The following is a 14,522-nucleotide window of genomic DNA, read 5'->3' as shown; positions in this document are numbered from 1 at the left end:
TTTATATATAATTTTATCAAGCAAAGAAAGGTCCTGTTTTAAGCATTTCTTCTGTTTGTCATGTTGTAATTATATACAATACAGCTAAATTATTTTAAATTTAGCATGAGGTTCCTTGCTATTAGACTGAATGCTATGTATGTAAAGATTTTTCAGAAATATTTTCCAGTTCCTAAATAGCGAACAGTATAGTTGTTAAAAAGAGCACCAACTACTAGCTTTCACTCACTGAATCACCACCTGACGATTGATCGAATATGTTGTACAAAGTCATAGTCAATCAGGGGGCTCCACCCCCTGGAACCCCAACGTATTCATTATCTTCAGTTGGTTGTGAGAACCTTTCATATCATACATTCATTCAACCTCAACTGTTAATTTCTTTCCTCTTTGGTCTCTTGTTCTCATAAAATCTGCTTAGCAGCCCACTACGCTTAGTGGTATTTCATCGTCATACTTTCATATCTTTTTAGAGGGCATAATGAAAAAGACTGAAAAAACTACATGAAAGGAAGAAGAAGAAGAAAAATAAATAATGAAAATGGATATTATGTTCAAAAAAAGGAAATGAGAAGAGGAGACAATGAACAAGAAATTATAAAGACTTTACAAATACTTGGAAAAACTAAATTACAAAACCCAGAATAGCAATAACTACAGTACTGTAAATATTAAATATTTTACAGATAAACATTGAAGAAAAATGAGTCATTTTACTTCATTATATTTCTGTTGTCATGGTTGCAGAAATATAATGAAGAAAAATGAGTCATTTTACTTCATTATATTTCTGTTGTCATGGTTGCAGAAATATAATGGAGTAAAAAAATAAATTTTTGTTTAATGAATATCTTTAATTTAGAACTTCATCTCTAAGGAGGCTAGCGCCTCAATCTATGACTTAAAACCTTCTCTGGGATAACACAAATTTATCCTGAAAATTTGAAAGCAATCAATCTGTTACTTCTCCCATGATTTTGGTGGTTTGGTTTCAACTAATCACAGAACTCAGGAATGGTCGACCTGAGACTGTACAAGTTTACACTTCATTTCCATTCATGTATATTATCCTCATTCATCCTCTGAAGTAATATCTTAAGGTGGTTTTGGAAGCTAAAGAGAAAAAGAGCGAGAGGTTCTCTTGTAATGCTGTTGCAAACAAACAAACGCCATTTTTACCTAACACATATTATACAGTTAAATATTTTTTTTTAAATTTGAAAAATTGAGTAATTACTTCCTCATAATTGTCAGTCCATGTGTCTTGGAAATATTGCTTAAGATATTACTAATGCGGTAAGACTACTACTGGATGTGTTAAAATCGTCCACAATTGATTACAATCAACAATACTATTTTCTACTTAATTTTAACTTAATCAATAAAAGTCCCACTTATATAGGAATAAAATAATAGCCCACAGGAAATACGTGATGAAAAAATTTTTAAATAAGTTACATTAAAATAAATTAATATAATAATAACAAACAAGCCATGTCTCTGTCACCAATTATGTAATTTTATAAGTATCTTTCATGAATTCATGAAGCCCAGTTTTTATCCTAAGATAACTGAAGAACGCTATGAGTTCACTTTTTCATTTTTTTTGTTACATAAACTTATTTTAATTGACTTAACTAACGTTTACTATGAGCTTAATCCAAAGATAGTAAATTTTCAGCTCAAATTTTAACTAAATAAAAAATTATTTTCATACTGTTCTCGGTATTACTACTACAAATAGTTATGTAGTGTATAGACTGTTTTGTATATATTATGTTTTGTATATATACATGTATTGTTTAGATTGTTTGTATATATATACAAACAATATATTATACTGATATAAATAATAGTATCTAATCTTTATCACGGAGCTGTTAAATTTTTTGATATTTTAAAAATTAATAATTTATCCAAACAAACAAAAATTTATCATTTAAGATATTTTTTAACTATGTTTTATGAAATGTTTAACTAGAACACATAGGAATTACACTATTTGCTAATAATATTCTTTCACAGAATTTATTTAGTTAAATTTTTATTGTTTTAATAAATCATTCTAGAACTTATTTTTATTATCTTCCTTTAGCTAAAAGAAAAAAAAATAAGTAAACAGTCTTAAAGTAATAATAATTTTTAAATTTTTCTTTGTTGGAAAGCTAGATTATTGTAATTTTCATGCAAATGCCAAGAAAGTTAAACAGCAGGGTTACCATCATTTTTATAATCATTGTCCTAAAAAAATTATTCCATTTTTTTTTTTATTAAGGTATATTTTTAAGTTGTTAGTTTATACAACATTAATAAATTCAATTTTGTTAACTGTTACTTTTAAATATGACTTAATTTTTTTCAGATACTTTTTTTCCTTCTTAGATATTATTAACGATACAGAATGCCAGTAAATCATAAATACAATTGGTAGTAAATTATTCAAATTTAAATTATGCCAACCGATTTTTAGATAAATTAAAAGAAAAACTTATTTGATTTTATTTAGAGTCGTGGTGACAGTATTAGAGAAGAAGTGAATGAAGGACAACATGAATCATTACTTCAATTAAGAAGAGGCTCTTCACATCCTGAAACAGTCCTTGTTACTACTGAAACTGAAGAACAAGATACATCATGTTGGAAACAGACTTGTAGTAAACTTAGTTCAGCACATGCCTTCAACAATTTACAGGTAAAATAATTTACTTTTTTTTTAAATGTTCATTACATCTAATATATTAATTCATGTAATGTGTTAATTGAAATTAATGTAATATATTAACTAAGTAATGTATAATTAAGTAAATAAGTCATATTAGAAATATTAAGTAAATAGTAATTAAGTGATATAATTACAATTAATAATAATATTATAATTAAATAATATATTAATTGCAGTTATTAATATAAAGTGCGTGCAATGAAAATAAAAGTTTGCTTGCAAGAAGCAGACAGTCGCTGTGCAGGGCATTATATTACTCATTTCTTGTAACTTCAGGTTCATTATTCTGCAATACTGAGCGTTTAACTATTTTCATAAATAGCAAAAATTCTTTCCGTAATTAAAATTTATTATCATTTTGTTTAATTTTATACGATAATTAATTTAAAAATATTTAGCATACTAATAAATATTTCTTAATGTATACAGGATAAAAACGAATATTTTACACTAGTATTTTTTTTTTTTTTCAGTCATTTGACTGGTTTGATACAGCTCTTCAAAATTCCCTATCTAGTGCCAGTCATTTCATTTCAGTAAACCCCCTACTTCCTACATTCCCAACAATTTGTTATACATATTCCAAATGTTGCCTGCTTGTGCAATTTTTCCCACCTACCTGTCCCTCCAATAACAAAGCGACTATTCCAGGATGTCCCTAATATGTGGCCTATAAGTCTGTCTCTTCTTTTAACTATACTTTTCCAAATGCTTCTTTTTTCATCAATTTGCTGCAATAACTCTTCATTTGTCACTATCCACCCATCTGATTTTTAACATTCTCCTGTAGCACCACATTTCAAAAGCTACTTCGATCGTCCAAGTTTCACTTCCATGTAAAGCTACGCTCCAAACATACTTTCAAAAATTTTTTCCTGACATTTAAATTAATCTCTGATGTAAGCAAATTAGATTTCTGACCTGCGCTATTCAACATTTTATATCACTCCTGCTTCCTCCATCTTTATTATTCTTTAGTTATTCTACTTCCCAAATAACACAATTCTTATACCTCCGTAATCTTTTCTGTTCCTATTTTAATAGCTGTCAGTGGTCCATCTACATTATTTCTAATACATTTCATTACTTTCGTTTTGTTCTTGTTTATTTTCATGCGGTAGTTCTTGTGTAGGACTTCATCCATGATATTCACTGTTTCTTCTAAATCTTTTTATTCTCAGCTAGAATTACTGAATCATCAGCAAATCACAGCATCTTTATCTTTACACCTTGCACCGTTACTCCGGATCTAAATTGTTGTTTAACATCACTAACTGCTAGTTCTTTGTAAAGATTAAAATGTAACAGTGATAGGGAACATCCTTGTCAGACTCCCTTTTATGTTACGGCTTCTTTCTTAAGTTCTTCGATTATTACTGTTGCAATTTGGTTCCTGTAAATGTTAGCAGTTGTTCTTCTATCTCTATACTTGAATAATAAAATTTTTTAAAACGCTGAACATTTTATTCCAGTCTACGAATATCAAATGCCTTTTCTAAGTCTGTGAATGCTGTGTATGTTGGTTTGTTTTTCTTTAATCTTCTTTCTACTATTAATCTGAGTGGTAAAATTGCTTCCTTTGTTCCTATACTTTTACTGAAACCAAATTGGTCTTCTCCTTACACTCCTCTCAATTCTTGTGTACAGAATTCTAGTTAAGATTTTTGATACGTGATTAGTTAAGTTAATTTTTCTAGTCTTTTATTTTAAAAGAATAGATTGAACCAAATTTTATCCAGTGTACTCTATTAAAAATGTTATAGCAAAAAATGAATTATTCTACTCGATTAAATATACTGTACTATTAAATATTGAATATTTTTTTAATTGCGGGAGAAAACAGAAAAGCCCCACATTGGATGCATCCAATATTATCTTTGTCTGGGCCTTTTGTGTTTTGACTAGATTAGAGCATATAATGCGGCGTAAATGTGAGCAAAATGCTGTATGTGTACGCTCTTCTTTTCCTAATGCGCGATCTTAAACGCACGATCAGACGCTTTCATATGTACATGCCCTTAATCTTAAAGCCATCTACCATGTCGCAAAAGAAAACATTTTTTTTTCACAACCTAATTATAACTTTCAAATTATATTGAAATCATATTAATATTTTGTTGTTTACGTAATTTTAATTGTATTTTCTATTTATTTTATTTTTTTATATTTTTGTTTAATTTTTTAAATAAACAATAACGTAATAGATAAAATGAATGAAAGATTATTAGAATTAACTATTATCAGAAATTAACAATAAACAATTCAAAATTTTATAAATTATGACAACTGAACTAGGAATGAGTAATTTATGATTGCTTTCGTTAAATTACATTTTTCATTTTGTTTTCGTTAATATTTTACGATTCGCATATTAATTAATAATAATAGTTATCGTAATCATTTGTAACACGGTATTATTTTATTTATATATACAAGAGCTAAGTAAAAGGTACCGTTAATTAAAACATATTCTCTCTCTCTTTTCTGTTCAGTCTCCGAAACCACCGTAAGGTATTGCTTTAGAGGATGTTATGTACGAATGAAAATGAAATGTAGTCTTCTTCAGTCTCATGTCGACCGTTCCTGAGATGTTTGGTTAACTGAAACCTAACCGCCAAAGAATACCGGTATCCACGATCAAGTATTCAAATCCGTATAAAAGTAACTGCCTTTACTAGGATTTCAACCTTAGAACTCTCAACTTCAAAATCAGCTGATTTGCGATGACGAATTAACCACTAGACCAGCCCAGTGGGCTATTTAAAACATAGTAGCTGATAGTCGCCGATTGATTTCTACTGATATGTAGTCGAATGACTCCCAAACTAACGTTCATCTTTATTTACATTCACTTCAAGATTATCTGGCGCCGGGTTTTTGATAAACGTAGACAAAAAGCAGTTTATTAACCAAGATTATTTAAGACGTATTCCTGTTAAGCCAGAAGGCGCTAGAACCGAAAGGACTTCAGGGGACGGACTGAAGTGGAATCACGCCGGGAAAACGAAGCTCATGTGCACCTAGTCTCTCAGATCAGCCCTGGTTAGTTATTTCTCACCGGTCTAAAGGATCGGAACGTAAATAACAATTCCGTCCAAAAACAAAATAAACGAAAGACAGCAGCAAGGGTCATCCAGGTTCTGCGATTAGTAGGGAGACATATCTCCTGTTATCCTTGCGTTCCGTTCCATTCCAGGTTATTTAAAACTATGCGGTACGTATTTCAAAACGATATTAGTTTTACTTTAAAAAATGATAAATATTAAAAACGATCTATTAATCACAAATATTGCGTATTCACAACGTAAAGAAACGTTGTGGGGGGAAAACAAAAAAGATCCTCTAATTTTACGTGATGGTTAACCCACAGCTCCTTTATAACACTCTATCCAAATTTGAGAAAACATGGGCCTAAGGTTTTTAACTACTTAAGAATGTTTGTTGAATCCTTTGACGAGATATTGAAAATGATTAAGGATATTATAACACCTTGTGAGGGATAGTATTTTACCCGAAGAAAAATTCGTGATCAAATCGAGGTAAGTTTATTTAGGTTTATATCATATAAAATTACAAAATAAAAAGTATTCAAATGTAGAAAAATTTTAAAATGAAATTACAAATCGAAAAGTATTCAATATCAATGTCCATTATATTGATAAAATATGCACTTTCAAATTTATAGCCTACAAAATGGAATTATACAAACTCAAAACACTAAATAACACAAAATTTACACAAAGTAAAATTCAATGTTATAGGTTAATTGTAAAGCTCCATCAAATCAGAACTGTGTTGCGACGTGTAACTGCCTGCAGAGGAAGTGGCTGGTACAGGGACTGATGAATTTGGAGCGAATAAGCTGCTGCGCTTGCTTGGCCGTATTGTCCAGATTGGCTGCTGAACAAGTTTCGGTTGTTTTGGTTATTATAGCCTTGTTAGCTACTCCTTGGTATAGCTTACGCATTGGTGCTTCGTATGAGTTGGATTGTAAAAATCTTGAACTCTTTGAATAAACTCAAGCAACTGAATTTTTGTTCGTATAACCTCGATCAGAAACTTTTTTAATTCTTTATACAATCAAAACAATTCTTTAAACAAAACAATCTGTCTTCATCCCGGTTGTTTTTCTCAATTTCTCTTTTTTCCCTTACCAAAAGATGTTCGGTTAATATGTCAGAAAAGAGCTTGTCTACTGGATTTAGCTTGATTTTTTGTTGTTTGGAGAGCCTGTGCTTGGCCCAGGCGCATTCTCAAACCTTTATCGTCTACTTTCTCCTTATTTAATAATGTTCTATTTTCAATAGATAAAACTTTCCAAGAATTCTTTTCTATTCTACTGAACAATCCTTCTCGGAAAAAATATCCACTAATTCTTCCCAAGCTGGTCTTTTTGCAACTCTGTTCTTGTATTCGGAACACTCCATTTCCCATATGGCTCGTCGCTTTTCTACCTCTTCAATAAATATTTCGCTGTCAAAATTGTTAAACTCCTTGACTGTACTTGTTGACATCGCGCACTCGACTGAACGATGTGTCCAGTTTAACTCAAAAACTAGTAACTCGAGGCGCACTGCAATCGCGCTTTGGACGCGAAGTTAAGTAGAAGCGGACGATTCCATGTGTTCGCTGCCATTTGTTCACTAGATCTTCACTATCGCGCGTTGGCCTGAAGCATGATCGAGCGCTCTCATGTGTACAAACCACTGATCTCTATATAACTAGGTGGGGATCCCGTGTATTGAAATTGGTAAAATTTGAAGCATAAACTAGCACCGCTAAATGAGTGGTAAAACTAAATAAAATGAAACGCAGAGGTAAGTGTAAGAGTAGGGATAAAATCACATTTTAAATTTAAACGGATGGAGTAGAACAAGGAAAGAATAACAAAACTTGCGTAAATATTGTGAATTCATAAAAGTTGTTTTTCATAAATAATAAAAAATATTGATTAATTATATACAGCAGTCGTAAAACTATTGTCCAATTCGGTAAAAATAAACACACCTACCATCACGATTACAGTCGCGCAAGCGTACAATGGTTTTATTTAGTTTCCAGCACCTCATTCTGCGGCGCTGGGGTGTGCTTCAATATTGAACACTTAATTGTATTTTACGCCATAAAGATCCCCTAACCAGTTACACAGAGATCAGTGGTACAGACCCTAAGAGTGATTCACAGTTGTTTATAGTTCAAGGAGCTGCACAATCGAAACAAGAAGCGTGAATCTCAAACTCATTTTCACCCTGAAACTAACTTTTCATACATACTTCGAAAATTCATAGCCGCGCACTAGCAAAGATTCATCAATTCTTTATATCTTGAGCCAACCCGGCCCTATCACAGTCCATACATCCGACTTCTCTCAGACCCAACCTAATATTATCTTTTTAACGCCGTCTGGGTCTACACAAAAGGTTTCATTCGATTGGATCTCCCAACTAAACCCTAGCCGATATTCTTTCGTTCCCCATTACGCGTTGTGTTCCTTCAAGCGCAATCTACGACTTTTAATCATTTTAACTGATCCAGATCCGAATATAATTAATCCAGAAGCTTTCCTTGACTGCCCAGTATATTTTTCTCACAATTTTATTCTCAAAAACTCTTAGACTTCCTTTCATCTGCTAACCACAAAAGACCACTCCATACACCAATAGAAGACAACCTATAAAATTATCATTTTATATATCCTAATTTTATTCCGTTTTCCTAAACTGGTGATAAGAAAACTGGTAAAACTGGTTTATGTATCAGAGAATATTAAAAATACTTAATATTACGGCAGTATTAAAAAATATCACATTTAAAACAACAATTCAGTCATAAAATTATCAAGAACTGAGAACGTCAAATTATACATACTCAGAATATTATTTATATATTTATTAAAATTTCATTAGAATACAACTTATTTTTTTATGCTTTATGATTTCATAATTCTCGACCCGTTAATGGGTAAATATTATTTTTATTTTAATTAATATATCCAACAATTAGTCCAGGATTCACTATTAAGGTCCATTTATTATTGAAGATATTGAAATTTAAAAAAGTAAGTGTAAATTAACCATCGTGACTTTTGATAATTTAATAAGAGAATTTATTATGTTATAAGATTTGTTAGATCTACAAGTATAACTTCTTATGACATGTTATTATTCAATGTTATGTATTTACTTGTGATATTTATAGGTAGAAATGTTATACCAAAGATATTTCCTCAGAACGAACCAGAGTCACATGACACATCTACTTGGTTTATTATTGGCTCTCTGCTCAATGCTTGCTGGATGGCACGTTTTATTGACAAAAACCTTAACAAGTCCTCCTTTTATAGCAGGTGTTACATGTATTCTGGCCTATACTGGTGAGTTGAGTTTAAGTTAAATCTTATAAAATCTGTTCTTTTTTTTAATTATAGTTTTACATTTTTAATACGTTATTATACGGACTGTTTGGAAAGTTCTCGGCCTGATAAAAAAAAAAACCATATAATTTTTCAAGATTATTTTTTCAACGTATCACCTTACAGTTTAGTACATTTAGACCAAAGACTTTCCAACTGTTTAATACCCTTATTGCAATGCGATTTGTTAAATCTGCATAATAAGCAGTTTTATCAGCTTTGACCTCACCAACTGAAATGAATCTTTTTCCAACTAGCCATTTCTTCAGGTTTGGGAAGAAAAAATAATCGCTTGGTGCCAAATCCGGCGAGTATGACGCATGTGGAAGTACTTCGAAGAATAAGTCATCATGTTTTGCAGAAACAATTCGAGATATGCGTCCTGGCGTATTATAGTGGCGAAAGAGCATTTTTTTGGCCAGATGTAGACATTAGCCTAAGTAGCATCCTTCAATCGATCTAGTGGTGAATCATAGCACCATCACTTCCTAGTGGTGGTCCTGGGTTTTTGCAGGTGATCTATGAGGGCCGCACGACGAGAATAAAAAAAATATAAAAAAAAACAGTAGCCGCGACGTTTCGTGCACATGGAAGCGTTTTCGCTTTCTTTGGCGCACTTTCACCAGCATCTACCCACTGTTTGGTCTCTGGAATATAATGATGAATCCATCTCTCATCTACTGTTATAAAACGTCGAAAAATTCAGCGAAATCCCGTTTAAATAACATCTTTCAGAAGTGTTCAGTCAAATGCGTTTGTAGTCGACTATTAACAAACGTGTGCATACATTTGTTTTGGTTTGCTTGACATTTCTCCCGCCACCACCCCATTCGGTCCCCTAAAGCATAAGACCGATTGTCTGTGCCACAAACGGCTACTTATCCTCGAAGCTGTTTAGCGACCAGTGTCCTAAATAGCTCCTAGAGCTTACCTAACAGTATGAATGGACTAAGCGCAGTGCCATACACCACCGGCTTACCTGTCCCAACCGCGAGTATGACGCATGTGGAAGTACTTCGAAGAATAAGTCATCATGTTTTGCAGAAACAATTCGAGATATGCGTCCTGGCGTATTATAGTGGCGAAAGAGCATTTTTTTGGCCAGATGTAGACATTAGCCTAAGTAGCATCCTTCAATCGATCTAGTAGTGAATCATAGCACCATCACTTCCTAGTGGTGGTCCTGGGTTTTTGCAGGTGATCTATGAGGGCCGCACGACGAGAATAGAAAAAATATTAAAAAAAACAGTAGCCGCGACGTTTCGTGCACATGGAAGCGTTTTCGCTTTCTTTGGCGCACTTTCACCAGCATCTACCCACTGTTTGGTCTCTGGAATATAATGATGAATCCATCTCTCATCTACTGTTATAAAACGTCGAAAAATTCAGCGAAATCCCGTTTAAATAACATCTTTCAGAAGTGTTCAGTCAAATGCGTTTGTAGTCGACTATTAACAAACGTGTGCATACATTTGTTTTGGTTTGCTTGACATTTCTCCCGCCACCACCCCATTCGGTCCCCTAAAGCATAAGACCGATTGTCTGTGCCACAAACGGCTACTTATCCTCGAAACTGTTTAGCGACCAGTGTCCTAAATAGCTCCTAGAGCTTACCTAACAGTATGAATGGACTAAGCGCAGTGCCATACACCACCGGCTTACCTGTCCCAACCGCTCACTTGTCATATATTTACTAAAAAGGGTAAGCGCACCCCGTCAACTACTAAAAATATATATGACATTCATAAATTAAAATTTACTTCGTCTAGGCAGAAATTCGCTGCCACGCCTAGGTCGCTGAATCCCAGCAAGTACATGTCCACCGTTTTATAGCGCTTGGATCCATACCGGTCGTAACGGTTTTTGGGCTCCCGACCATTCATTATTTTGAATGTGTGCACACATTGAGCAGAAAACGTTTTCATACACAAAATATAGTGGACATAGTCTTATAAACATGTCTACAATGTCAGCAAGTTCGCATACCTTCAGTTGGCGGTCATTTAATATGGCACAGTGAATTTTTGTGACGATTTCCTGGGTCGTAACGGCTTTTGGGCTCCCGTAAGATGTAAGACAACGTTTAAATTCAGTAGCCCGCTTTTTTACCGACGAAAAAGACATTTCTTTAAAGTGTTCTTCTTTAGAGTTCTTTAAAGTGTTTCTTTAAAGTGTTTAAAGTGTTTCTTTAAAGTGTAATTTCTTTAAAGTGAAATTTAATTCTTTTTGTAAATCCCTCGGGGTTTAACCTTTTAAAAATAATGTTTTTCCATTCTTCAGAAAATGTTTGCTTTACTAAATCGCCACAAACAAGCATTTAAACGCATGCATCTGAAGTTTCCGCCATCTAAAGGATCATACAAGACAGATATTAAAGTCATTTGATTATACGTGGGCCAGATAGAAAACTTTCCCCGATAATATAGCAAATTTATTTTTGATTTTTTTTCCAGTAAAAAGAACTTATTGATTGTAATAAAACTTACTATTTTTAGTAGATTTTTAAACAAATATATAAAATCATCATTCGGTGCACACCTTTGTGGTAGAGTGGTAGAGCATCTCTATCTTTCATATGGAAGGTTCTGGTTTCAAATCCCTCAGTATTTTTTTTATATGCTGTGAAATTCATCTTTCATAGATGATTTTAATTGGATAGTTAACCTGTGATTGTTGAAAACAAATAAAATAATATTACTAGCAACACGACTATACCTAAAAACAACTTTGCAGTAAAACATTCTACCTCTCAATTTCTTGTAAACTAAGTTGATAGCATTATCTATAAAGAATTCAATTGATTCTGAAAAGATCATGCTCAAATTGGACATTTGCAGATGGACAATAAATTAACTATATACATTCTTAGAAATCATAATAAACAACATGCTTAACTAAGCCATACATGTTTCTAATAAAATAATAAAAACAGAATATTTATCAATTTTTTTAATTTTTTTAGAAGATTCAATACAAATTAAATCTTGAAGAGATGCATACCTATTTATTTGTATATAAAATCAATTTAATGTATGGAGTTATTTTATAGGAAGGAACGAACACAGATGCTTACACGTTTCACTTATAGTAATACTCGTATTATGAAATATTTGTTAAACAAAACTTTATATCCATTCAAGAAACGCTTAAACTTAATGAAAATTCTGTGTTCAGCAACTGTTCATGAAAACACTTTTAAAGGGTACATATTCATAGATAAAAATACCTTTACTTCTTTTTACTTACTTTCAGCCTAAATCTTTCTCGAGGATATCAAATATACATAAGTTAGATGAGATTAAACTACATAAATCATTCATTAAAACAAAATCATATTATTTATTTATTTATCTATATATATATATATCTTGCAGATGATTTTAAAAATTTAATGAAATAAGACAAGAAGTTATGAAGAAAAAGATGATTAACAAATAATTAGAGCAAGATTGATTTAATAAATACTTTTTTCTAATGTACTGGTATTTGAAGTTTTTCAAGTAAATGTTTTGTTTGCAAGAACTTTTTGTTTTATAATGTTGTATAAGTCATATACATATATATATATATATATATATATATTACCTATATTGTGTGTGTTCGTTTACAATGTTTTTTTTTATATATATATATATATATATATATATATATATATTAAGGGGGAGGCTCTACAAATAATTATTTTTTAAGCTTTATCTGTTACAAGTTCTCCAGGTCCTTCTAATTAATTTCACTATTGCTTAAACATCATTTTTATTAAATATTTAGCCAAAAATAATTACCCCACCCCCTAATATTCAGGTGATTGAGAAAAATTAGGAATTTACTTAAAAAATCGTAACCAATTTAATTTTAATGCTATTTTTACAACCTTTTTTTTTAAATTGAAGGTAAAAACTGTGTTCTACTTGTCCATGTATTTTAAAAAATGACTCATGTTTGGAAAATTTGATAATCTTTTTTTCTAAGCATTTTATTCTTATGATTTACTTGAACATATATTTTTTTAATTTTCATTGCAGCAATTTCAGTGTATCCATACTTGGAAAAAGTACTGAAAAAAGTAAAAAAAAATGAGGTCTACCTATTAAGGAACTTATGATTTTTTCATGTCAAAGAAAATGAAAAAAATAAACATTGATATTTCCTGAGAATACAGAACCTCTTTCCATATTACCTATTACTGCTGTGTTACCAAAATTAAACTCACTTGTTGTCTTAGCCAGTGATGCTTCTATTACCGATCATAAAACCTTTTTAGTTTTCTCGTACTTCTTCCACAAAAGACTGAAAACTCTCAATGGCGTTTTGAGTTCTTCCTTTCAGTCACCGATTTAATAAATTTTCATCAGTGAGCCTTCGATGAGGCAGTAGAGCCTCAGTGCTATGTATCTTAATACAAATACACTTAAGGGTGTTCTAACAATGTCAACATTACTGCTTGCCTGGTTTTTCATTTTTGCCGATGCACGATTGTAAAATGACCAATCATCTTGTCCTGAAGGGCATTTTGTGTGTAGCTCATTGTCAGTTTAAATACAATGATGCAGTGCAGTTAATATCGCCTGTTTCATACATTTGGCATCCTTACTTGTATTAACTCCCACAGCTTCAAAATTGTGTTCTCTTTTAAACTTCTGTGAGCTTTTCCTCCAAATGTAATCTTTTGGGCCCTACAAACCTTTACTATACTTTGTAATGCTGTCCCTAATCACAAAAGCAAACAGTCGAGTACTGCTAGTACAACTAAATACAAAACTAAAAATTACAAATGTACAAAATTCAAAATTATAAAACGCAAAGATCATAACATTTTATCTTGATTCTAAACGAAGTTGCATATTATGAAATTATGAGAATATGATTTATATTCATTGAAAACATGTACTTGCAAAAAAACCTGTAACTTTACTTTTAAGCGACATAGAATTAAAAGAAATATATCCTTTTAACCTACTAAATAATAGGCCTTTTTTTTAATTTGTTTTAAGTTTTTTGACCAGGCTTCCCCCCCTTAACACATTTTAAATGTTCAGATTTGTCCATTTTGCATCCTTTATGGTAAATAATATGTGCAAGACTTTTTAAACGTTGATTTAGTAGTAGCTTCTATTTTTTTCTTTGTATGATTATAAACATCTGTATTTATTTTGTTACATGTAAAACTTAATACTATGTGCACCAAATACACTCAGTTGACCATGTATGTTGTTACATTTGATGTGATTTCATATTTTAAAATATTCAAATCCACATCATAGGTATATTTTTATCTTCATAATTCACCATTTAAAGAAGGCTTCTAAAATATTATTTTTTAAGTTTTGGTGTGTTTTATTTTTAAACTAAATAATTTAGCAAATCTATAATTACAATTACTCCTTATAT

The 14,522-nt window shown here is 31.5% G+C and overlaps 1 protein-coding gene across 1 annotated transcript in view; it reads left to right on the top strand.

The window, feature by feature from the left end:
• The window catches only part of LOC142319904 (adenylate cyclase type 6-like), a 325,853-nt gene that overhangs the window by 242,614 nt on the left and 68,717 nt on the right, over positions 1 to 14,522 (top strand). Inside the window, exons 4-5 of the mRNA XM_075357577.1 lie at positions 2,507 to 2,692; positions 8,921 to 9,095. Of these exons, the coding sequence (XP_075213692.1) occupies positions 2,507 to 2,692; positions 8,921 to 9,095 (361 nt within the window). The remainder of the gene's footprint in view (positions 1 to 2,506; positions 2,693 to 8,920; positions 9,096 to 14,522) is intronic.

Source organism: Lycorma delicatula, chromosome 2, assembly GCF_047948215.1.
Source record: "Lycorma delicatula isolate Av1 chromosome 2, ASM4794821v1, whole genome shotgun sequence".
Taxonomy (NCBI): domain Eukaryota; kingdom Metazoa; phylum Arthropoda; class Insecta; order Hemiptera; family Fulgoridae; genus Lycorma; species Lycorma delicatula.
Note: the sequence above shows the minus strand (reverse complement) of the source record. Positions and strands in the feature narration are given on the sequence as shown.